We start from the raw sequence: 25,084 nt of genomic DNA, 5'->3' as shown, positions 1-25,084 counted from the left end.
TTAATATTTGTTCTAACCCTACCTTCGGGGTAAAAGTAATTGTTAGGACTTTCCAGAACACCAGAATCCTTGGCAAGGTGGGGGTGGGGAGATGCCTCCCGCGTAAGAGGCAGGGCTGGGGACCAGACTGCCCCAGCCAGCCTCTGCCCTTCATGGCCACAACTGCTGTGGCAACCAGGAGCTGAATGGTTGTGGCAGTGATTTCAAGCACCCAGTGTTTGCAGCTGCTCCAGTGGCATGAGCAGGGAGCCTTTTAAATCAAGAGCCTTTGGAGCAGTTTTCCCATTTACTCCCCCTTATCAGTGGCATGCAGGTAGGATGCCCTATCAGAGTCAGAGCTTATCGGCAGAGCCACAAACAGGAGAGCAAAAGGGGCAAGGACTTTAAAGTGCTCCCATGGCAGCACTTTATCAGCTGTGTACAAACGGATAGCAGTGGCCGGCTCTTATCCGTACGCCACACCAGTCTGTACCAATCCACTTTCACCTCTGACTACCTTACATTTAAATAGCTCTTACTCTGCCATAAGTACACACTTATCGTGCTTTTGTGACTTCTCACTCTATCTGCTTCCTTCAAACGCAGATAGGTTTTACTTCATGCCTTAGCTTGTTCTGTTGCAGTTACATGTGCAAGGAATCGGGAGCACAGGAGGAAGAAAATTGTTTAAGCCTGCAGTAAGAGAGGGTAGAAAATAAACCATCCTGTGCAGGAATTCAAAGGCTTTTTCTCTGCCTTAGAAACAGCATGCAGAGATGGGTGGTGATAGCTATTCCTGTTGGCCACTAATGAGCCTGTCTTCCCGTTTTCTTCCTTTGCCTCAGTGTCCAAACACCAACTCTGCTCCAGTGCTGCTTTAGCAATTAGGTACCTCTTGCCACTCATATTTAAGTCTTTTTCCACTTTCAAGAGGAAAAAAGGGAGGGATCACTTAATACCCACCTTGGGCACCCACTCAGACCACCTATCCTCAGCATTAAAGCAAAGCACATCTGTTCCTCTACACGCACTCAGTAAGTTTCCGCACCTAATGTTTTAGAACGTACTTTAATGGGAGCAACTGTCAAAAGCTGGAGTCGCTTCTGAAAGAGTATTGTACAGCCAGGGATGAACCAAACATTTCAATTCAGTGTCAATTCTTCCACATACAAGTTGTGGCAAAAACGTAACTACTTTATAGTACCCAAGTAGGATTTCCTTTTCCTCACGCTCTCCTACAGCGGCGTGTAAATTAAAAGTCTAAATGTGCCACAGAGAAGTTTTTAGTTTAAATTTCAACATCCCTCCTACATGGTCAAGATAGATGTTTTCAGTATAAAACCAAACTGGGGTGGGTAAGCAAGGTGCAGCTGTAAGAGAAATGCAAATTTATATTCAGACTGCAGTCAAGTAGAAGCAATCACAATTTTCTACTCCAAGACGAGGGACAGTGAAGTAAGCGGTAAGCATCTCACACCAATTAGCAGTTTTCTTTATTTGTCAACTTATGAAAATTGCAGTATAACTGCTTAAAATCTGCAAAGGTACATTTCACTCAATGGAGCAGGGAAAGCAGCTTTCAAGTGTCTACAGGGGTTTGCTACAGAGTTCCAATAGCAGACCATGTTGTACAGCTTACATTTCACTGTGCTCTCAAGGCAAATTCTATATAATCTCTATATACACATTTTAAACACTGTACTCTTGAACTTTATTGAAATCCCTTGAGTATATACCATAAGCCTTCACACAGTTATCCCAAAAGGAGGTGCTAGAATCTGCAGCAAGATTCCAGTCCACTGATATCTCCTGGACCCCCTTCCCACAGTACCATAGAAGTGCAATCATTTCACACAAGAAAAAAAAAATTCAGTTTTTCCTTTACTCAGATGATCCTTTTCCACAGCAACATAAAACTGGTCTCGTCACAGCTACTTTGAGATGCTGTCATTCGTGACAGTTCTTTCATGCTAAAGCAGGAAAATCCTCAGGGTCATCAGGGTTTGGCGCAACGATTTGTGTCTACAAAAGGAAGAAGGAAATTTAGAAAAATGTGCATATCAAGGACATCATCTGGAGTCCCAAATCTTAAACTCTGAACTCGTTCAATTTTATTTATTTGCTAAATTCCATTAACAGGTACTTAATGTTTATTTCTAAACTGTTTAGTACCCATCACTATTTCTGAGTAGGTACCAGAATTGCACCTGTCACAGTGGTATGGGTATATTTATGGTATAGGGATTAGGGATATTAAATTTCATTTCATCAGCTAATTGAGTAGTCAATGGAATTTCCATCAACTACTCAATTAGCTGATAAAGAGGGAAACTGGGAGCTAACCCCGCTGTGGCTCTGCCTGTAAATGTAGTTACAGCCACCTGGCTCTTACGACATTTAAAAGGCAGTGGCGCAGTGGGGGACGGAGCGCGAGCCAGGATAGCTGACTCCCAGCTCCTGCCCAGTTCTCCACTATGCCTCTGCCGCCCCACAGAAATGGTGCTGGGAAGAACCTGCTTTTAAGCTGGCTCCCCCACAACACCGGCTCTTGCTCCACCACCCCCCTGCCCCAGGGGTGGGGGGGGAAGGGAGAGCAACTAGTCAAGCAGTCATTCAACTACCTGATAAGCATATGCTTATCTGTTAGTCAACTACTCAACTAGCTGCTTACACCCCTAATAGGGATAGTGACTGAAGAGAAAGTAACATTTTCCTGATACTTCAGATTCTAGCAATTGGAAATCTACAGACACGGGAAGCAGCTCAGCATTTAAAGTGAATGAGACTGAGTTTTCAAACTCTTCTACTTTTTAAGTTTATTTTTAATTATGTGCAAAAAGCTACAGTGATGCACACTTGATCTACTACATGTTTTTAGAATGCAGCTTTACTAAACAAAAGCACCAGAGGGAATTAATTCTATGTCCCTTTTATAGTTCCAACCTTTAGATGAGACTTATTTTACCCCCGCTGAACTGAAAGAACCATGGGGATTTTACTTAAAACAAAAAATATTCCTCCATATTCGTTCCCCTTCAAGAAGTGCTAGGGTATCTACTAGCCGAGATTACCCCAGGACTGTCTTATTTGAAGTAGCTGCCCCATGAAATCTGTATGGGTGCTCAGCACACACTGCCAGCTGCCCAGTTCGATGGGCTCAGATTATCCCAGATGTTTTGGTTTTCATACCTCAACAGTAGCAACTCTAGGTATAGGCAGATAATGGAAAAAAGCCGATTCTATCAGGAGAACTGTTTTGAATCCATTAAATCAAGAGATTAAAAGGAAAGTGGCAGGTGTGATGATCTTTAGTACAGCTCTCTACTCCGGCACCTTCAGGGCCTGACTGGTGCCAAACCAGAGAACTTGCCAAACCATAGGAGGTCAATATTGTCTAGCATCATGACCAACACTTCACTGCTTACTGGGCTCTTAGAAGACATTTAAGGGTAAGCTAGAGCTAAGTAACAGCACAGAGCCAGGACTAGTGGCTCTCAACAAGCTTTATGTGACACGGGAAACTTGGCTGTACCCATAAGTGGGCATAGTAAACTGGTCATGCCCGACCACAGATTTTGCTGGTTTAGAAAGGTTCAACATGTAGTTAAATTACTTTTGTTTCAAAACAATTAACCATTTCTGGTGTGTCATTCATTTAATAGAGTTGTACTGCCAGTGTCTCAACCTGCATCGTCAGATATGCAACATGTATTAGTAACTTCACTCTTGGTAGCATGAGGAACTATCAGAAGCTCATTACACAATTTTGCTTGAAGACTACAACCTTCGGTAAATTTAAGTGCAAATTTGTTTTCCCTGATTGTATCAGAATTCTTTTCAGAAACTGCAAGTTGCTTCTTCTGTACTCCTCTTTCTAGCTGTCATAACCTGAACTCTGACCACTGAATAGGAACTCTTCACAAATAAAAAAAACTATTTGCAACCTGAATTGCAATTTCACCATGTACAGTGATATATACTGAATGTTTTCTATATCAGGCTAAACACCAACACATCCTCAGAAAAAAATTAAAGACTCCAAATTCTTATGTCATTTAGAAATGTATAGGCACAAAAATCAAATTACCACCACTTCTGGACGAGGTCCTGCATCTTCAACTCTTTTGACACGGCCACGACCTCCTCGTGCTCCTCTGGCTCCACGCCCAGGACGAGGAAGATTTCCAAAGTTAATATCCAGCTGAGAAGTTATATCATTAGCTGCTTTTCGGAAGATGTGAGAATCATCCTCGAAATCCTCCTTTAACATCTAAAAGTGAATTTGTCTGTAATTAGTATGCTGCTCAGAGCTTCAAAAACCGTTCTTACATTACAAACCAAAGAGCTCACCAGTAAAAAGTCAGACGTCCTGGGTAGACAGGAGGTATGGGCAGAGGGTGCAACAAGGGAGACCATGACAGTCCCCTCCCATTCTCAGGCTAGCTGTATGCTGACCATAAGCACAAAGGAAACTGCTATGCCACTAGAGAACTCCCACACTGAGCAAATTCTCTGTGGCAAGAGCTAGACAGTTGCAGAAGAATTACATAACCTGGCCCAAGGAGCATATTCATGAGATATCCTCTAGGGAAGAGCTGGGAAGGAATAAGACTAGAATACTGCAATTTACTTCTCAATTGCTATCACTATATTAGCCTTGCCACACACAGTTAAAGCTATAGTGCTACTGTACAGAGCAACAGTTAGCATTAATATAGGTAGTTAACTTAATATAGTCCATAACAGTTTTTATAATACACCGCTAGTGCATGATAGTGCTATAAAAAGGTGTAGCAAGTCATATTCCCCTCCTTCTCATCCTGAAGACTAACAGACTGCATGTTAAGCAATACCTGTGACCAGACAAGTCACTACTACTCTAGGGCACATTTCTTATCAAACTAGGACCCCTCTGTGCTGCTGGACATGAAGCCTACTCAGGAGTAAAATAAAATTTAAGGATCATTCTTCAGATCCTGTGAAAGACAGGCCCTGAACTCATTAGGTTTGTGATTAGGAGAAGTCTAAAGCTACACTAAAGGAACACAAAATGTAGGATTGTAGACAGCCTACCAAGTACAATTTGCCCAAAAAGTTATCACAATCCAACAGTGACCAACATATGTTGAATCAAATTTTTTAATTCAGATTCATTGGTGTGTAAGAGACCTAATCAAGGATCAAGCTCCCATCATCAAGCCCGACACTGAACAAATGAGGACTTCCCTGCCACAAGAAGCTTATAGTTTAAGTAGGCAAGAAACTTTGGTAGAAATCTGGTTTCACTGACATCAGTGGGGCCAAAATTTCACCCTACAACTTTCGTTACAACAGTGCAGTGGCTCTGAGCAGAACAAGAGTTATAGAAAATAAAACAAGCTCTCTTAGGTCACTCTAAGAAGCAGAATAGCAGTTCTTAAAAACTGTCCAGATGCTCTCAAAAGTGGTTCAGTGATAACTGCAATGCAAAAATTGTCCAGATACAGGACAAATTGGTATCCAGAATAGTGATTATGCTGGGAAACTGAATTTCCAGTACGCACAGATAAAAATGCACTAGTACAGCAATAACTAAACACAAGGTACATCAAAATGTGATGCAAAGTTAAAATACAAGAGAAACTTACTAAATAGAGTTCACTAGTGCCTACAATTAACAGAATTGAACAGGAGGTGGCAGAAGCAAGCAGGCAGACTTCAATCTCCTAGAACTAAGCCATAAAGTAAGCAGAACGGAAACTTAACTTGGGCAAAATACATACTTGATATGACAAGTATTCCATGTTCATAATAGAAAAAGGATGCCTGGAGACTGGACAAAATGTATCTGACAGATTTTTTGCACACATGGTACAGCAGCCTGAAACATGAATGATTCTGAACAAACTGGAAATAACCAATTTTAATGTAGGAGCCAGTGTCCTAACCTGGGGAGAAAGCAGAATTTAGAGAAGCCCAAGGCAATGCTTACATCATCTCTATACTTTGACTTGTGAATCACCACTGCTTTGGAAGGAACAGTGGATTCAGGCTTACGGATGTTGAATTCAGGCTTGGGTCGATTCTGTTGCTGCAGATTTTTCCACTCATCTAACGTCATTTCTTGAGCTACTTCTTCCACTGGCTCCCCTTCAGCAACTCTAAAGGTTTATAGTTGTAAAGTAAAAACCATTAGCTTGTGGCATTCCGGGAAGAACAAAAAAACCTGAAGTAAATCTATTTTGCTAAGCACAATATTTTAAAATGCTTCAGATTCTCTGCCATCTCTGAATTTTATCTGAAGAGCTTCAATACTAAGGAAAAACACACCTGAAGCACAGACCCAATTACTTTTAATAATTTCTCATGCTGTATTTGAAACCAACCCATTAGCTATTGCTGCCTCTCACGTCCCTTATTGTGGGAAGGTTTGACATAGCCGGAAAAACTAACAAAGGCCAAGGAATACAAACTCCAGAGTAAGCCAGTCTGCACAGACCCTGCAGCAGTTTTGCTGGTAGAGCTACTTCTAGCATAGGTCAGCAGGTTTGGACACCACTGACCACAAGTGTTTGTTGGCCTGTCCTGTCAACTGACACGGGTAGACAGAATCATGCTTCAGAGAATCATACTTCTTGAAAGATCCAGGATGTTGTTTTGTGTAATCACTTGTCTGCCCTGTAGATCTTCTCTTGAAAAATTCCACAGGATTCTACTTTGTTAGCTCTTTTATAACATGTGCATAGGAGACCAAGGGAGAGAATTTAGACTATTAGTTATGAATATGCATGTAACATGCAGCTCTGGTATCAGACCCAAATGATGTGGTTAATTACCTGGCCAAGAAAGGCACAAATGAGATCAAGCTGGCCAAAGGAATGACAATACTGGTTTACCCCAGGAAGAACATGAAGTATGACAAATAGACAAAAAAAGCAAGCATATGCAGGGCAGACAAATATCAGAGAGGTAGCAGTGTTAGTCTGAATCTGCAAAAGCGGCGAGGAGTCCTGTGGCACCTTATAGACTAACTGAAGTGTAGGAGCACAAGCTTTCGTGGGCAAAGACCCACTTCGTCAGATGCATGTCATCTGACGAAGTGGGTCTTTGCCCACGAAAGCTTGTGCTCCTACACTTCAGTTAGTCTATAAGGTGCCACAGGACTCCTCGCCACTAAGGCAGACAAAGTTCATAATCTGAGAGTCTTCTAGACCTGATAGCTAGTGGATTCTCAAGATGAAATAGAAAGTGGCTTCTGGCCACCACTTATTAACATCTGGCTAGACTTCCCACAATCTAAAATTCAGACCATGACATAATCCAGTCTGGTACAGTTAACTATTACAATATGCTTCAAACATGACCAATGAGAGACATTGGAAGCTATAACTACTAAAGAAAGCCACCGCTCACTATGTGGTGTTAGCTGCAGGGAGCTTATCACATTAGTTTCTAGTTTTAATTCACAGCGTTGATATACAAATGCGTTTTGGATCGTGGTCAGCTGATAAGCTGTTTCTTTCACAATGCATTATCACAAGAGTAGAGATCAAGGAATTCTACGAACAGGTTTTGAATGTCCTAAAGCTTGTCAGGACATTTTATGGTGAAAGGCTCTCAAGATCTTTATTTCGCTTCTCTTGTTGGCCCCAAGCACACCGCTTTTGATCAGTAGGGCTTGGTGTACAGTAGATTTTCTTCATGTTGTAATTTGAAACATGAAATGGAGAACATTTTATGTTGGAGGCATGAGGAGTAAAAAATAATTTCAGAAGCATATGATTGTTTTTCAATTATAGGAGTGCATTCAATGCACAATCAGTGAGTTCAAAGATTATTAGACTACAGGCAGTCCCTGGGTTACATACAAAATAGGGACTGTAGGATTGTTCTTAAGTTGAATCTGTATGTAAGTCGGAACTGGCGTCCAGATTCAGCCGCTGCTGAAACTGACCAGCGGCAGACTACAGGAAGCCCGAGGCAGAGTTGCTCTGCCTCGGGCTTCCTGTAGTCAGCCGCTGGTCAGTTTCAGCAGCGGCTGACTTGGGGACGCCTGGGGCAGAGCAGCTGGGGTGCTGCCGGGTTGGTCCAGTAGCGTCCAGAGCGGCGCTGCGGGACCAACGGGCAGCGCCCCAGCTGCTCTACCACAGGCGTCCTGAGAAAAGCCTGGTCTGCTGGGGGGGGGCGTGCACTAGCTGCGCCCCTCCCCCCCCAGCAGACCAGGGAGACGCGGGCGGCGGGACTGAGACGCGCCGTGGTCCCGCCGCCTGGGTCCTCTGCGACTTTGCTCACCGTCACCCTGGTCTGCTGGGGAGAGCTCCCCCCTCTCCCCCCGCCAGCAGACCAGGGAGAAGCGGAGCAAAGTCGCGGAGCACGCGGGCAGCGGGACAGCCCAGACGCGCCGTGGCTGTCCCGCTGCCGGCGTCTTTGCTCCCCGTCTTCCTGGTCTGCTGGGGGGGGGGGGGGGGCTACAGGACTGCGGCGCATCTGGGCGTCCCACCGCTCCCGTCCTTCGGGGCGAGAAAAGCCCCATTCGTAACTGCGGATCTGACATAAGTCGGATCCACGTAATTCAGGGACTGCCTGTATATGAGAAAGGTCTTACTCCTTTCAACTTGATCCTGCAGTAGAAGGTCAAAGCTGACAGATCTGTCTCCATGGCAACAAAGTGGTGTCACTTTACTGCAGGATGTAGCAGGAGAAGCTTGGTAAAGAGAACGCACTTAACTAAATATCAATATAGGAAAACAAGCGAAGGAAAATTTGAATTTTGGCTCTCCTGCTGAAGAACTTTGCAAATAAGCGACGAGGAGTCCTGTGGCACCTTATAGACTAACTGAAGTGTAGGAGCATAAGCTTTCGTGGGCAAAGACCCACTTCGTCAGATGCATCTGACGAAGTGGGTCTTTGCCCACGAAAGCTTATGCTCCTACACTTCAGTTAGTCTATAAGGTGCCACAGGACTCCTCGTCGCTTTTGCAGATTCAGACTAACACGGCTACCCCTCTGATACTTTGCAAATAAGGTTTTTTATAAAACAAGTGAATAATCAATAATAATGAATAAATTACATAAACCTATCTCTTGGCACGTCTCAATAGTCTTGTCTAAGAATATCGCAAATTATGTTCAGTTTACAGAAGCCAAAAGTCAATGGTAACTAGCAGTGAAAACCCTTTTTTCTAGTGCTGAGTAAGAAGGTTTAGCCATGACCCTGGGAGCATAAATCATACGGGGAAGGATTATATGGTTTGTTCACTGTGTTGAAGAGGGATCTAATGGAAATCTACATAAAGGTACACTCCTTCAGGAAAGCAATGAAGCCAATAAAATTAAGCAATGAAGCCAATAAGATTAAGAGTATTAAAATTCTTCCAGAATTCTCATTGTATTGCAAAAATGCTAAAGATTATAATACAAGAGGAGGCGAGATTCTACTAAAGAACAAGAGGCCAATTTGAAGACTAAGTGCCGCAGACTGGAAAGCAATGAGGGAGCTGGTATTGGGTATGCATCTGTATACCACATGCCAACTGCCCAAGAAGTGCATGGGAGTACAAATTCTAGAGATCTTCCAGGATAGTCAGGTAGGCAGCTTGAATGGATCCTTTCTTTGAAGTACCAGTTTTATCTGGCAAGTAAGAAACGGATCCAGGTGAGGGTCTGAAATTCTGACACCCCAAAGACTAGTGTCGCCTTTTAACAAAAGACCTGGAGAAAAGAATTTCAATTTAGGCTATTGTGGCAAACTACATTGCGCACATTGAAAGACTACTTGAAAGGTGTTTATATTTTTATTTTATTTTATATTTTCATCCTTCTGCTCTCTACATTTACTGAATGTTTTTATTAACTGAATACAGGGATTGATAGGTTTGCAATACCTTGCAGAGTCCCCCATCTGGGGCCTCAGGGCAGGACTGTAATAAAACAGGTTTGTAATTCAATTAGTTTGGTATTCCTGATTATACTTAAAAGGCTTTAAGTAATGTTTCACATTGAAACAATTGAAAAGCAAGGTCTCATTTCTATTTTTTTTGGATGTAGCCCTTTGCTAAGCATTAGTTAAAGGTCTTTTCCTTGCAGAGATTGCTTTGTTTGAAGGAACAGTAATACACAGAAGGGTTATATCAGTTATAAAAAGTAGCCAACACAACCTTAAGAAATGATAAATGCTAAAAAAAATGGGTTAGTTTGGTGGAAGTAAAAGTTTTATTTACTTTACCTTCAACTGAAAAGATTCAACCCACATCATGTAACTAGCTGATGATGTGGTGGTGGTGTGGGAAGAATAAAAAGCCACAGCAATAATATATGTTAGTTCCAAAATTAAGACAATTAGCCAAAGGGCTAAGAAAAAAAGTTAACCAAGCTAGTAAGTGGTTCCAGAAGACCAACAACTCCCAATAAATCAGACATTCAACACAACCAGTTGAGTAGACAAACCTGAGAAATGTACTCAAAGTGAAGATTTGGCTACACCTATAGATTAGCTTTATATGTTTATTAAAATAGTAGCCAGATAAACAGATCAGCAAACTAGACGATGGGAACTTGAAGTTTCCTAAATAAAGACTGATCAGAGGGTTGCGTGGAAACACTAGCAGCAATTAAATAAATTTATTAGCTGTTCCAGGAACTGAAAAAGAATAGATTTAACAATAACAGTAAGTAGAAGATCAAGGAAATAAGTAATCTCAATAAGAGGTAAAATAAGAAAACAGAAGAATAGATCTGTAAATATTACTACTACAGGCAGTCCCCGACTTACGCGGAACCGCACTTACGAACGGGGCTCTCTCGCCCCGGAGCTCACAGGCAGCGGTCAGCCACCTCGAGAAAAGCTGCTCCCGGTGCCCCTGGTCTGCTGGGGACTGTCTCCAGCAGACCAGGGGCATTGGGAGCAAAGCCGCAGCCCCGGTGGAGCAAAGCCAGAGCAAAGCCTCAGAAGGGGGGACCCTGCCGCTGCTGCGGGTTTGCTTGCGGTGCCCCTGGTCTGCTGGAGACGGTCCCCAGCAGACCAGGGGCACCGGGAGCAGCTTTTCTCGCCCCGGAGGTCGGGGCTTCTCAGCAGAAGCGGCTGCGGGTTTGGTCGCGGTGCCCCGGTCTGCTGGAGACAGTCTCCAGCAGACCAGGGGCACCGGGAGCAAAGCGGTCTGACGCCAGAGCAAAGCCTCAGAGGTGAGGCACCCCCCGCTGCCGCTTTGCTCCCTGTGTCCCTGGTCTGCTGGGGGGAGGGCGCAGCTAGTGTGCCCCCCCCCAGCAGACCAGGCTTTTGTTGTGGACCCTGGGGCAGAGCAGCTGGGGTGCTGCCGGTTGGTCCCGCAGCGCCGCTCTGAGCACTACTGGACCAACCCGGCAGCACCCCAGCTGCTCTGCCCCAGGCGTCCTGATTCAGCCGCTGCTGGTCAGTTTCAGCAGCAGCTGAATCAGGACTCCTGGGGCAGAGCAGCTGGGGTGCTGCCGGGTTGGTCCAGTAGCGCCGAGGAGCAGTGCTACTGGAGCAACCCAGCAGCACCCCAGCTGCTCTGCCCCAGACGTCCCCAAGTCAGCAGTTGCTGAAACTGACCAGCGCTGACTACAGGAAGCCCAAGGCACAGTTGCTCTGCCCCGGGCTTCCTGGAATCAGCTGCTGATCAGTTTCAGCAGCAGCTGACTTGGGGTTCTTAAGTTGAATCTGTATGTAAGTCAGAACTGGCGGTCAGTTTCAGCAGCGGCTGAATCTGGACGCCAGTTCCGACTTACATACAGATTCAACTTAAGAACAAATCTACAGTCCCTATCTTGTACGTAACCCGAGGACTGCCTGTAATCAAATATACTTTAAAAGTTTTTAAACCAATTGAAAGACAAGCCCTATAGGAATCTTCCAGGTAATTATAAAAATGGGAATATAAAGATCACTGGGACCAGTACCGTTTTTATATTTTAACACATGAACTATAGTAAGGAACACATTCATACTGCAGCATGCCTATAGTTTAGTCATGTACACAGTATGTTAGGAGAGGTTGTAAACAAAAACAAACTAGAAGGAATCTAGACGATTCACAATATGGACAAATAGAACTAAGATACGGTTACACTTTGATCAATACAAGATAAACTATGCTGCCTGGGACCAGTATAAAAATGAAAGCTCAAGAACAGTAACATGTACAAGTGATGATGGCAGAAAGGTTATACATAAGCTTACAGTGCAATGGTATTAAAAGCCTCCCAGTTTATCAAACACTAAACCAGGAAAACAACAATACTTCTACAATTCACAAACACTCGATCCAATTTCTGGGGTCTTTTTCCTAAAAGGATCAATTCAATAAACTGAGAAGGGAGGGAATGACTAAATTAGCTTTTAGATGACACTTAAAACCAAGTGCCTTGACTGCAAGTGGTCATTAAAACAGCTGGAATCACTGACCTCTAAGAAGCCAAAATGAAATACCGGTAGTTAAGTCTGGGAGGGTTAAAGCTATTTAGGGGCCCATATTGAGCTGCCAGTGAGGAGGCCTCAGACTGCAACTCTGGAAGGCACAAAGCAATTGAAGTCATTTTAAAACAGACTAAAACTAGTATTCTATTCAACCAGTCCCTGGATGAATATATGCTGTAATTCTGAACAGCAAAAGTTATAAAGACACTGACTATCCCAGTCAGACTGTTAACAGTGTAGGTTTCAGCAGACATTCTGAATAAATTCAATCCCTAATTATATATTCTACCCCTATTAGAGATGACATTTAGTCATTCTTCTGAAGTGTGGGCTTATTGTACTGCTATCTTCCTTCCTTCAGATATAGTTACAGTGAGGCCCGTATATTTAAATACACATATAGCTTGCATATTGCTTTAAGAATTCTCAGGAAGTCATTGATGTAAGGTTCTGTGAAAGGCACAGTAACTATGCATATTCTTGCTGTGCCCTTCTCCTACATCTAAACTTTCATTCAGGAGGAAAGTTCTAGTCTTCCTTTCTACAGCAAAAGCCTTAGCACAGTAAATAAATCCACAGCTATCTTATTAATTCTGCAGAGAAACAGTCTCTCTGCAGAGAAACAGTGATAGGCTTACACTTTTAATAAAGTTTCATGATTAAAAGCCAACTGGATTTTCCTCCACTACCTTTGAATGCGCTTTTCATTTCTTTATGTTCCATAGAACCCGAGATTAGAACACATGTACTTAACAAAGAAAGAGCTAGGACAGCTGGATTTGATTTTGGATTTCAGCTACCATTAAAAGGAAAGTGATGCAAGACTGAAATATGACTCTAAACTACTCAAGAAAAAAAAAAAAAAGACTTAGAGATAAATGTTAAAAATAGCGGGCAAAAGTGGTATAGTGTATGCCCATCTCAAGTTCTATGCAGACTATCTGCACTACCCACATTATTTAAATGTAATGAAAACTATGTTTCTGCAAACTCGACATTCTTAACTCAAGTTTGTCCAAGAGACCCTCTTTGCCGCCAGTTACTTTAAATGAGGGGCAGGCAATAATTTTAATGGGGGAGGGGGTCACTAAGATTTTGGTAAGAAATCAAGGGCTGCACTTCTGTGGAGGGGGCGTAGGGTCTGGAACGGTGGATGAGGTGTAGAATGGAGCTTGAGATAGAGGACTGGGGTGCAGGATGGAGTCTGGGGGTCTGAGAGGGAGTCTGGGTGAAGGAGGGGACTCTGATCTGGGTCAGCGACTTGGGGTGCAGGGTCCAGGAGGGGTTATGGGTGTAGGAGAGGATTCTGGCCTCGGGGACGGGTGTAGGAGGGACTGCAGGAACTGGGAGGGTTTTGTGACTGGAGGAGGTGGAGAGAGGGGATACAGAGTGGTGGCCTGGGCGAGCTGCTCCACATGGCCCTGCTCCTGCACAGGGAGGGAGAGAGGAGGTTTTATTTGATGACCCTGCCCTTCAGCAAAATTTCTCAGATCCTATTGGCTGGAAACCGGCCAATGGGAGCTGAAGAATTTTGCTAGGGGACGGAGACAGCACATGAAGCTTTCGCCTTCCTGCCCAGACTGCATAGCAATAAGCAGTCTGCTATTTAAAGTGGCTGCAGCTGCTCTGTAGTAAGGTTGCTAGGAGGCAGCCACAGGTCAGATCCGGCCTGCTATCTGCCTCTTGCCCCACCCCTGCTTTAACACACTGAGTAAACCAAATATGTTAATTGCATAGTTTACAAGGTTAGGCCAACTTAATTTTTAAATATCTCCAACTTGAACATGAATGTACATAAAACATAGCAAAGTGGTTGGCAATAACTAGATGCCTTCAACTTTTGTCTAATGACTGACAAAAATCAAAGTCAGACAGTGATTTCTTCTCAACTTCAAATGTAAAGGAATGTTGGATGAAATATGACTCCCTACTTTGATGTCACCATCCCTTCATTATGAGTTATTTGAGTTAGTAGTGTTGGAGATATTTAAAAACTGCTGAACTGACCTAATTTCTAACTTGATAATTAAGATCTTTTGAAATAAAATTAATATTCACATGTGGATACTGATCAGAACATGCCAAGTAGGGATGTTTAAATGTGTGTATTCAGGTAAAATTTCAGTAGTTTACACATTGGGAAGGGGAGGCGGCTTAAAAGCCAGCTCTTCGTGAGCACTGGTTCTCATCTTCCTACTTCCATATGTTGCTGCCTCTGATACAGAAGCAGCAGTGTGAAAGGCATGTGGCTCTGTGCGAGCTGGTATGCGCAGGGAGCCAGCTTCAAAAGCAGATCCCTTCATATACCAGCTCCCGCCTGCCCTTCCACACTGTTGTCTCTGTATCAGGCCTCGGATACAAATGATGCAACACTATTTTCAAGCAGTTCATTTATTTAAAAATTGATTTGTGGGAGGATGGCCACACTTGGCTCCATATGAATCTCAAGGGAGAATTTCCTGTTTTATAGCAGACACACTTTACTGTATGATTCATAAGGGTTTTTTTCTGTTAATGTGTTTCAACCTTTTATCACTACATGGCTCCACAGGTACCTCAGTGAGGGGTTATTTTACAAGTAAAATGTCTATTGTAATATCTAAAACTGGGAACTAGAATACCACTATATAAATCATATAAAGAATATAAATTAAGAACAACAGAGAGCACTATTTCGTTTAAATAAAAATGTATATGTTGAGGAAATTTATCATCTAAATTACTAAGCTTGATGATTTGTTGGTTGATAGTGACACAACTTAGAATATTATTGTAGTAGTATATATGTAGCATCTGAAGGCCTCAATTGGGCCTGGAGCCCCATTTTGCCAAAAAACGGTTCACCTAAAGAATTAATTCCATTTTACAACATTTATACGTTGCCAAAAGTCTGCTAAGTGCTTTACAGGTACATTGAAAGATATGGTTCCCAACATGAATCAAGAATATTGGTATTGGCCAACTATTTTGTTTGCATTTTAAAATTAAGATATTTACGACAGACTGTACTTAGTCAGAGATTCTCCTTCGGGTGCGTCTTGGCGATCCTCTATTTCTGCAGTCTCTTCTACAGGAGCAGTCTGCTGTTCCATCTCACTGGGAAATAAAAAATAAAAGTAAAATAAAATAAAAACAAAAGCCACCTAAGTCATATGGATAGCTCACAGATCAATAAACCCCATTCTTTCTAAGGGAGCAAATTCAATGACCAACTGAAGCTAGAACCCATTCTGGTGTTTCCAGAGGAGTTCTAGAAGACCTTTACAGTGATCATAAGCGTTCCCAATTTACTGATCACCAAAAAACCACAAACCATCATATGAGATTGGTTTAGTGTTTTACTAATACAAGATTATATACTGGAAATCCTTGGCTGGGGGATGTGGCAACTATAAATATGTGAAAGCCAAAAATGTGCATGTTCAGGATACAAGCAAATCCCATGGCAAATCAGACCCAGTGCTAGTATTAGATCACTTCACATAGCTTGACTGTTCTAGGTTTGGTCAACATGAATTTCACTAATCTAGGCTAGTAGACTGTACTCTTCATAACACTAAATCATTTCCTCTTCAATTTTGTGCTCATGTATTATGGTGACAAGTAAATATAAAAAATAAGTAACTGTTTTTAATTTGAGACAGTACATCTAATGTTGTATTAAAGTATTAGTTAGGGATGTTAAGGACTAGTCAACTATCCGATAAGCAAATGCTTATCCGATAGTCAACAAGACTATAAGAGATCGCCTTGAAATGGCTGAAGCATTTGAAATGGCTGTCCGGTCAACTAATCAAATAGTCAATGCAAAAATGCATTGACTACTCAATTAGTCAGTTACAGGATACTTAACATCCTTAGTATTAATATGCATCTTTAGAGACCTTGTAGTCATTCCTGTCCAGTATCTTATGTATTAGTATGGCAATTCCATTTTTTTTCCCTATCTGATGTACCAGATACTTCAGAGAAAAAGAAAAAGTAAAGATTCCCTAAACAACAATCATAGGAGGAAACCTAGTCCTCTGCTTATATCTTGAAGCAAGCATTGATACATTCTTGTGCCATAGCTACAAATAAAGATGTGTAACTACAGATGGTATTCTTGTTTACATGAATTTTCTTGATTCATATACATCTGCCTCAATAGCTTGTGGCACTGATTTTCATAAGGTTACATTTCACTGAGTAAATTAGAAAGACCCAACTGACCTTCTCTATACCATTTAATATTTCTAATTTCATTTTAAATTCAGTTGAAAGTAAATAAAAAAAAAACAACTTAAAATGCCCAGATGACCTACATGCTTTTGAGAGACAGAGTAGGTGAGGTAATATTTTTATTGGATCAACTTCTATTGATGGAAGATGCAAACTTTTGAAAACGTTACCTTAAGCCTCTAAGATACCCGAGTTATTGTGAATTACAACTGATCTTATTCTCCCATATTTAACTCTTGAACGACTTGTCATTTTAAGTTACAATTACTAAAATATGCACTTGTGAGCTATTAAGTTGGTTATATATAAAGATTTAGCAAGTTTCTTAGACAATACAATGAGAAAGAAAAAACTTCATTGGCCATTATGGAGATTTTTGCCGTATGTCAGAAGTTTTGCCTCTTCTCCCCAGAGTAAGCCAACTCAGGAGGATGCAGATAAGCCACACAGTCCTGCTATGTCCCTTTGAAGGAAAGCCAGCTTATGCAGTTACTATAATATTTAGCTGAAATAGCAGCATATCTCCAGTTCTGTGAAGGGGCAGAAATGGTTGCTTGTGGTCCTGTTTCCAGTTCAAGGAGATCTCTAATGCAGCCAGATGAAGAGTATAGAACAACTTATGACCTGAATATTTTGCTAGCATTGCAGAAATCTCTTTAAAATTGATACAGGCCAGTAACAGTGCCCAAGCCCACCATTTACTAAAACAGGAAAGCTAATTATATTTCAATCCAGTCAAAAGATGACTTGGCCTTAGGCAAATGGATACTTGGAAGCCTGACTTAAATGAAGACTCTCCTCTAGGCTAGGATTTACTTATTATGCTTGAGCAAAGGGCTAGTAGGACACTCAAAAAACTGAACAGCTGGGTTTCAAACTGAAAAGCTTGAAATAAAAAGGTGACCGTGACCAAGCATATTATTTTACAGAAAATGTTAAAAACTAGAATGGGCACAAATTTGCCTTATACCTCAGATCATCTTTAACTGTTCCCCAGTTGCGAGCTCCACTTCCATTCCTTTTGTCTTCTGCTTTGATTCCTCTAGAAACAGAAACAGTATTCCTCAAATCAGAAATTCCTCTCTTGTCGGTATACAAAACTGAAGGCAGTATTAATTTGTTGATTATACTCTTCCCCACTCCAAACATTTCAATAGCTTTTTTAAGGGTTGATGTGTGTGTTTGTTATTTTAGATGAGAGCAGTAGACAGACACACAGCACTTACGTTTTATCACTCCCACTCTGTCTTTCAAACTCCCGTTTTCCTCTTTGGTCATAGCCATTAAGACTTCGGTTCATCCCAACACCTCTTCCTCGACTTCGCATTCCACCTCTTCCTCCCCCACGACCTCTCATTGGTCTTTCCCGGTCAAATCGGTCAACAGGCCTGAAAGACAAGAAAGATTTCTAGTGAGACTACTTCTATGCAAAGAGAACATCTGGCATTATAAGGGATGATTTAGTGCAGTTGTGATCATAGATCAATTACATTATTGTTGCAGACCCTCTCCTACTTGATTAAAATTGGCTGATGTCTATGCCTAACTCAAAGATGCTTATGCAAAGTACATCATGTAACATTTTAAAAGTTGTAATCCACTAAACCTGCATACCCTATTTTTGTGCACATATCTTTCTTGTACACCAAGTTAGAAATTTTAAGTGGGAATCTGTTTTATTAGTCTAGATGTTCTAGTTTAAAAAAAATCAGCTACACTTTAGGAACTTAATGGCTCAGAGAGGAAGTCAACAACCTATTAAAGGTTTTGTTTTTCCTGTAAACGCAAATTGTGGTTGGTCCTAGAAAGACATGTGACAATACCACCAGATCCTGCCATCTTGAACCTGACATTTTCCCATGGAGATGTGGAGACTAAAAAAGGGTTCCCATCCCAGGAAAAGTCTATTTAAGGAATGGAAAGCAATCAGTCTTTTTTCTTCATCTGGCTTTTGAAGTTGCCTCCCCATTTACACTTTAAGAAAGTACACATGAAGAAACCTAAAACAAAGAACTCTAAAGACAGAGCTGTAGACCCAGGTCAGAAGGAAAAAAATTAACTCGGCCTTGAAACATTTTCCCTGAAACAAGGACAAGAAACGAGGAATATACTTTGCATGTAACAATTTCTTAGTGTATTAGGATTAGTTAGCGTGTGTTGTTTTGACTTAGTAACTTATTTTGATCTGTTGGTTTTCACTTGCAATTGCTTAAATCCTACTTTTTACACTTCATAAAAACATTTTTGCTCAGTGTAAATAACTGACGGGGAATCAACCACTGTGCATCTCTTCTGTTGCTAAGGAGGGCAAATGTATAAGCTTTCTCTGTGTAAAATTTTTACACAGTAAGATAGACCTATTTGGGGGTTGATCCTTTTATGGGGGGCTGTATTCCTGGGAGCTGTCAGTGGCCTTATAGCTGAGCCACCCAGAAGCAATCTGGTTCAGTGTCTGTGTTCCTTGGCTGGGGAACAGCCCCCTAGCAGAGTCAGAGTTGGGGTGAGACCAGAGCACCTGGCTCAGAAGGCCAGGGTGGTGGGGCACTCCAGAAGTCAAATTGGCAGTCTCAGTGGCATGACCAGCACTCAGATGACAATCCTAAGTGTACCCTGTGATTCAACTGATCACATATACACATTAGACATTTTTAGATCACATCTTTCACTAGCATACACTCTTATCCAGACTAGTGCTCTTTGTCCGCATTAAAAACAAACTAAATATGAACAAAGTTTTAGATATGAATTCTTTTATCCTTGTGTCAGTAATGGAGACTATTAATTGTGTGTTTTTCCTCAACATGCCAAACATCTTAAAGTATTAAATTAGGCACTATTAGGGCATGTCTACATAGCAGGGCTAAAGCTGACATAAGCCAAGCAACTTGAACTATGTCAATTGCATAGTGTAAGTTGAAATAGCTCATTTCAGCTTTTGGCACTGCCTAGCAGGAAGTCCAAGAAAGAGCACTCTTCCTCAGCCTTTCCTTACTCCTGGTAAAATGATGGTTACAGGAGTCGGATTAAGTAGTCCTCCAGCTCAATATTATTTTGCTATGTCAAAATAACTGCTTGTAGTGTTGACGCGGACTATGTTATTTCAGAATAACGCTGTGTAGACGTACCCTTACTGACTTCATATTAGATTTGCATGTGCTAGATGCAAGTTCTGGATTTGTTTAAAGTCAGCCTCTTGTGAGAAATAAACAAAACAGTTTCAAACCTATGAATATTTAAAAAAAAAACCTCAAGAGAATTCGTTCTATGAAAGAGATAGTAAGACTGATTTATCTGAGTTCACTGACCATACAGCATGGTCAGGAGTAGATCTGGTTTATTAGCTAACGTGGGTATAAGCAGGCCCCCATGTATTCTTGTGATTGTAGAATTTGATGTGGAATCCACCCTTTGCTTCACAATTGTGCTCCAATTTAATTTTTTGTTAAGTTTCTAATCCTTATGGCTGCAAAAATAACCTTGAAATTTTGAGTCATGTAACCAATAACCATCCATGTCTGTAAAGAATCTAAAGTGATAGCTCTGAAAGATGAGAAGTGTCTGATTCATGTCACTCAGGGCCCTTGGACTGTGACACTCTGGAATATGACTTTTCCACCTGAAAGATGCCATAGAATTCAACAATTTTTACTGTACCATGTGTTATTTTGCTGCAGTTAGGCAACACACATTGTTTTCTGTCTCCCTTCAGATATCTGCCTGAAACTCTCTCTTGCTCTGTACCTTTTCTCCAGCTCTTCACATTTCTTTTTGGGAGAAGAGAGAAAAGGACAGAGGAGTGGTTGTGAAAAGGAACCATAGCTTTCAGTCAAGGTGCTGTGGTAACAAAAAAATAAATATATGCAGATTTCACAGCAAGGCAACTAAAGAAGACAGAGCAGCAGCTGAGGCCCAGAGAAATGAATAGCTGAACATCAATTATTATTTTTAACCTCAAGCTAATCCTATGCATTAAGGAATTTCATGGAGCTACAAGGCTTAGATAATAACATCACCAATCAGATTTTAAGTAAACACCTATATGGTGAAGTCATGAAATATCACCAAGTACTGCACAGCAGGTACTGAAACCAGATCTTTAAACCAATTCCTTAGCTAACAAAATAAGTCTGTATTATTCCACTAAAGTAACTGACATGAAAACACTAGACCCATACAACATTCTGACTGCAGTGTAAATACAAAATAGTTTACTGATCGACAAAGAGCCAATCAGTTTTCAAGTACTTACACAACCAAACCTAGGCTATCACACTAATAAGTGCTAATTAAAATTGTAGTTCATAAAATAAATATATAATCCTATTTAATTGGTTAACCGGTTAAAAGTGAAGTTTAAATGGTTAAGTGATTGGGGGTGGATGGCTGAAGCAGTCCCTGACTGCAACGCACCTGGGCCCACCACCGAGAGGGACTGCTCCAGCCGAACTAGAGCGCTCCAGTCCATGGCAAGCCCTGTGGGGCTGGAGCAGCCCCCTGCTAGTGGTGGACAGGGAGCTGCTCCAGCCCCCACCAGTTAACTAGAACTAGTAAGCATCATCCATTAAGGGTGATTCATACTGATTAACCAGTTAGCCTTTCACATCCCTAGTCCATAAAAAGTCTCTTGGGACACTAAACCCTTCATTAAGGGCCACCTTGAATCATCTTAGAGGTACACACTTTTCTACTGTGAATTCCACTTGTCTCTCCTTTTCATAGGGACGGTATTCCCTGAAAGAAGGTCTCCATTCAGCTTTGTCTTGTTTAATTTCTGTTCCCCTGTTATCATTCCATCCTTGTTCTCCCCTTTTAGGAGCTCGCTTCTGACCTGCACACACACACACACACACAAAACACACAAAAAAAAAAAGTGAGGATTCTAAATAAAAGCAGTAATGATAAACTGAGTTACAATTACCCGACTACTGACATAGAAGAGGTGGCTACGCCACTATCCAGTCCTTTACTTTTACATACCTACCAAGACAATATAGCTGGAGCAGGTGGCACCATCTGTGGTTAAGGTTCTTAACACTTCCTACCATAAAAGACCTTATTTGTTGCTTATAATTCCAAAGTTTATACATTCAGGCTAAAATTATCATGCCAGCCATCTACCCCAGCTGAAAATTCTGGAGTGCTTTGGCTAACACAGTTCATCCATTTCAGAAAACAAGATTATTGAAAATACCTAAATTTTGCTAATGTTAAAAGATAACAGGACCTCTGTCTCTCCTGTACTCTTTCAAAGCTCCTTCGGTGGGGACAATAAGATGGCAAACAATCAGGCTATATCTACACTCATGGCTTCTTGCGCAAGAAATATGCAAATGAGGCTCAGCGTGGATATCACCGAGCCTCATTTGCATGCCTAATGAGCCACCATTTTTGCAGAAGAGGCTCTTGCGCGAGAAGGAGCTTGGCTACACTGTGCTTTCTTGCGCAAGAAAAACCCTCTTGAGCAACGCCGTTATTCCTGAAAATAATCAGCATAACGGCACTGCACAAGAGGGTTTTTCTTGCACAAGAAGGCGCAGTGTAGACAGCTCCTTCTGGCACAAGAGCCTCTTCTGCAAAAATGGCGGCTCATTAGGCATGCAAATGAGGCTCGGTGATATTCCATGGTTATATTCCATGATTAGCCTCATTTACATATTTATCGCACAAGAAGCCGTGAGTGTAGACATAGCCTAAGATGGCAGAACAGCCTGACTGGAACACAAAGGAATGAGGAATGGTGAGATGGGGAGCAAGACTGCTACAGGAGACAAATGATGTGGATCAGGAATCAGGAAGCTGGGACTGAATAGGAGTGGAGAGAGACAGACACAAGCAGATATATAACCCTTAGAACATATTCTGCCACAACCTGGAATTGAACTCAAGAGTCCTGTCTACATTCCTCTATAATCTGTAAATAGATATGAAATGAACTGACAAAGTGTCATCCCTTTCTAGTGGTAGTCCATAAAAAGTGACAATTACTACTGCTGTATGCAATGGTGTTGTTGCTATGTCAGTCCCAGGATATAAGAGGGACAAGATGGGTGAGATATCTTTTACTGGGCCAACTGCTGTTGGCGAGAAAGACAAGCTTTCAAGCTTAAACAGAGCAGAAGTGGAAACTGTATCAAGCTTGAAAGCTCTTGCACCAACAGTAGTTGCTCCTATAAAAGCTATTGCCTCACCTACCTTGACTAATTATATGAATTACTCCATTAGTTTAAATGGAAGAAGTCTGTGCCGTGGACCTAACCTGTTGAGGAAACATATGGATGTGATTGCATCACATGATAAAACCGGAAAAAAAAATGTAAGTTAGGAAATTACACAAAAATAATAGAGTATGTAACAGTTGCAAAGCCAAGCACTGAAGAATTAGGAAATACCAGGACTGAGGCATTATGATACAATCTTTAATTACATGATCCCTTACTATTTGTCTCATAGGATCCTTACCTTACTCACTGCACAAGACACATTGTGCTCTGGAAATGAATAAAGCTGTTGTATATAGGATCATTGCTTCAACTGTTACGTAAGTTGGAAGTTGTATAGTGAGTGAGGCAAGAGATCACATGAAGTGAAAGGATGGTCTTGTAGTTAATGCCACCTTGGGGAACTAAATTCTATCCCTGTCATGGAATTTCAATGGGATAATGGGCAAGCCATCTCAATCAAACTTTATAGTTAGTCACTAGTAGTGCTGTCTTTTTGGAGTGCACAAACAGTGACAGAAGGCCCAGCCAGATACACAGATATGTTTGAGCACAGAAAAGCAACAGAAGTCAATGGAAGAGGAGTCCAGGACATATTAAGAACTGTAATAAACCCCAAATAATCTCAAAACAAATTAGATCATAGGTGCCTCAAGTTGAGGCTCCAAAGTTATTAGTTAGTTGGAAATTTTGGCCTCGGTGCTTCAGTTCCTTCACCTATGAAATAATACCACCGCCACTGAATCCAACCCGGCTGTCATGAGGATTAGTTCAATAATCTTTATGAAGCTACTCAGATACCATAAATAGAACTGTGATAAATGGCCAAAATGGTAACTGATTCAGATTCAACCTTTAGAGATGTGTTAGAAGAGTAGTAATTAGGACCATTCCACATTAGATAGGCTAGAACTTTGAAATCCAGGTCTGTATTTTTAGAGAATTAGAGGTGGTACTAATTGTATGTATCTGTTTTGTTAGTTGTTAAACTGGAAGTGTCTGTTTACATGGTTATCACTATAGCTATTGAGTCAGAGATCAAAAGGAAATACCAACATTTAGATTAATCTTGGGTGAAATAATGTCTTTGTCTATGTGTCTCTGAAGTTTGTATATGAACTGTTTAATGAATAATTGCATTATGTTAATCCATGTAGTTAATTACCATTTAATTAATTACCAGCGATGTTTAGAAATGCCATAGAAGGTTACTTCAAAAGCTTATTGGAGCTTCAGGGGGTAGCCGAGTTAGTCTGTTACCAAAAAAACAACAAATGGTCTGGTAGCACTTCATAGACTAACAACACATGTAGATGGTATCATGAGCTTTCATGGGCATAGCCCACTTCTTCAGATGACCAGAGCTTATTGTTCACTCAGGATGGCATGGTCAAGAGGCTGCTATAAAAGGCTCTTGGGACCTATCCATTGATGTCAGATGTGCTCAATGATTTATGCAGGGGAAGCCTGAGTCGGTAAGACTGAGATTTCCAGTCCCACACCTTGGTCACCCTGAATATGAACTTTGGACTAATTCTGAAAGAACTCAAACTACAAAGCTCACTATATCTACTATGAAACTGATGTCAGAAGTGTACTCATGCCTGTATGTATATTGATCTTTAACTAATACTCACACTTTTAGTAAATTTTAGTTTTGTTAATAAGAATTGGCTGTAAGCATGTATTTGGGTAAAATCTAGAGTATTCATTAACTTGAAAGGTAATGTGTCCAATCCTCTGAGATTTGTACAACTTTCATATTTGATTTGGCTGCCTACAAGGGAGCCCAAAGGCTGAGTCGCTTTAAGGGAATTGCGTTTTGGGGTCTAGGTAACCAGTAAGATGCAATAGAAGCTATTTTATGATTACTTGATAAATTTAAATATTGGAATAGCTGCTGAGTTGGGGATTGTCTGCTCCATTCTTTGCAGTTTGCTCTGAGTAACCTCAGTGTGGCCACCCCAAACCATTCACAAGGGCACTATAGACAAACATATTGAAAATAATGGCTTCAGTGCAGGGTTTGCATGACAAGTGTTAAATAACTCCTGGGGACTCTCAATGGAATACAGCAAGTGCTCTAGGAAGGAGCATGGCGGAAAGGGATCTAGGGGTCATAGTGGACCACAGGTTGAATATGAGTCAACAGTGTGATGCTGTTGCAAAAAAAGCAAATATGATTCTAGGTTGTATCAACAGGTGTGTTGTAAGCAAAACTCGTGAAGTCATTCTGCCGCTCTATTCTGCACTA

At 41.4% G+C, this 25,084-nt stretch overlaps 1 protein-coding gene across 2 annotated transcripts in view; it reads right to left on the bottom strand.

The window, feature by feature from the left end:
• Nucleotides 1–1,450: 1,450 nt before the first annotated feature.
• HABP4 (hyaluronan binding protein 4) overlaps nt 1,451–25,084 on the bottom strand; it is a 35,395-nt gene continuing 11,761 nt past the window's right edge. Inside the window, exons 2-8 of one of the 2 annotated variants that reach the window (XM_075931851.1) lie at nt 21,293–21,440; nt 17,839–18,000; nt 17,583–17,654; nt 15,389–15,487; nt 5,951–6,119; nt 4,067–4,249; nt 1,451–2,001 (exon numbers count right to left, since the gene is read on the bottom strand). In XM_075931851.1, the coding sequence (XP_075787966.1) occupies nt 1,945–2,001; nt 4,067–4,249; nt 5,951–6,119; nt 15,389–15,487; nt 17,583–17,654; nt 17,839–18,000; nt 21,293–21,440 (890 nt within the window). In that variant the 3' untranslated portion in view covers nt 1,451–1,944. The remainder of the gene's footprint in view (nt 2,002–4,066; nt 4,250–5,950; nt 6,120–15,388; nt 15,488–17,582; nt 17,655–17,838; nt 18,001–21,292; nt 21,441–25,084) is intronic. The other variant, XM_075931852.1, reaches the window with a different exon arrangement.

This window comes from Pelodiscus sinensis, chromosome 6, assembly GCF_049634645.1.
Source record: "Pelodiscus sinensis isolate JC-2024 chromosome 6, ASM4963464v1, whole genome shotgun sequence".
Classification (NCBI taxonomy): domain Eukaryota; kingdom Metazoa; phylum Chordata; order Testudines; family Trionychidae; genus Pelodiscus; species Pelodiscus sinensis.
Note: the sequence above shows the minus strand (reverse complement) of the source record. Positions and strands in the feature narration are given on the sequence as shown.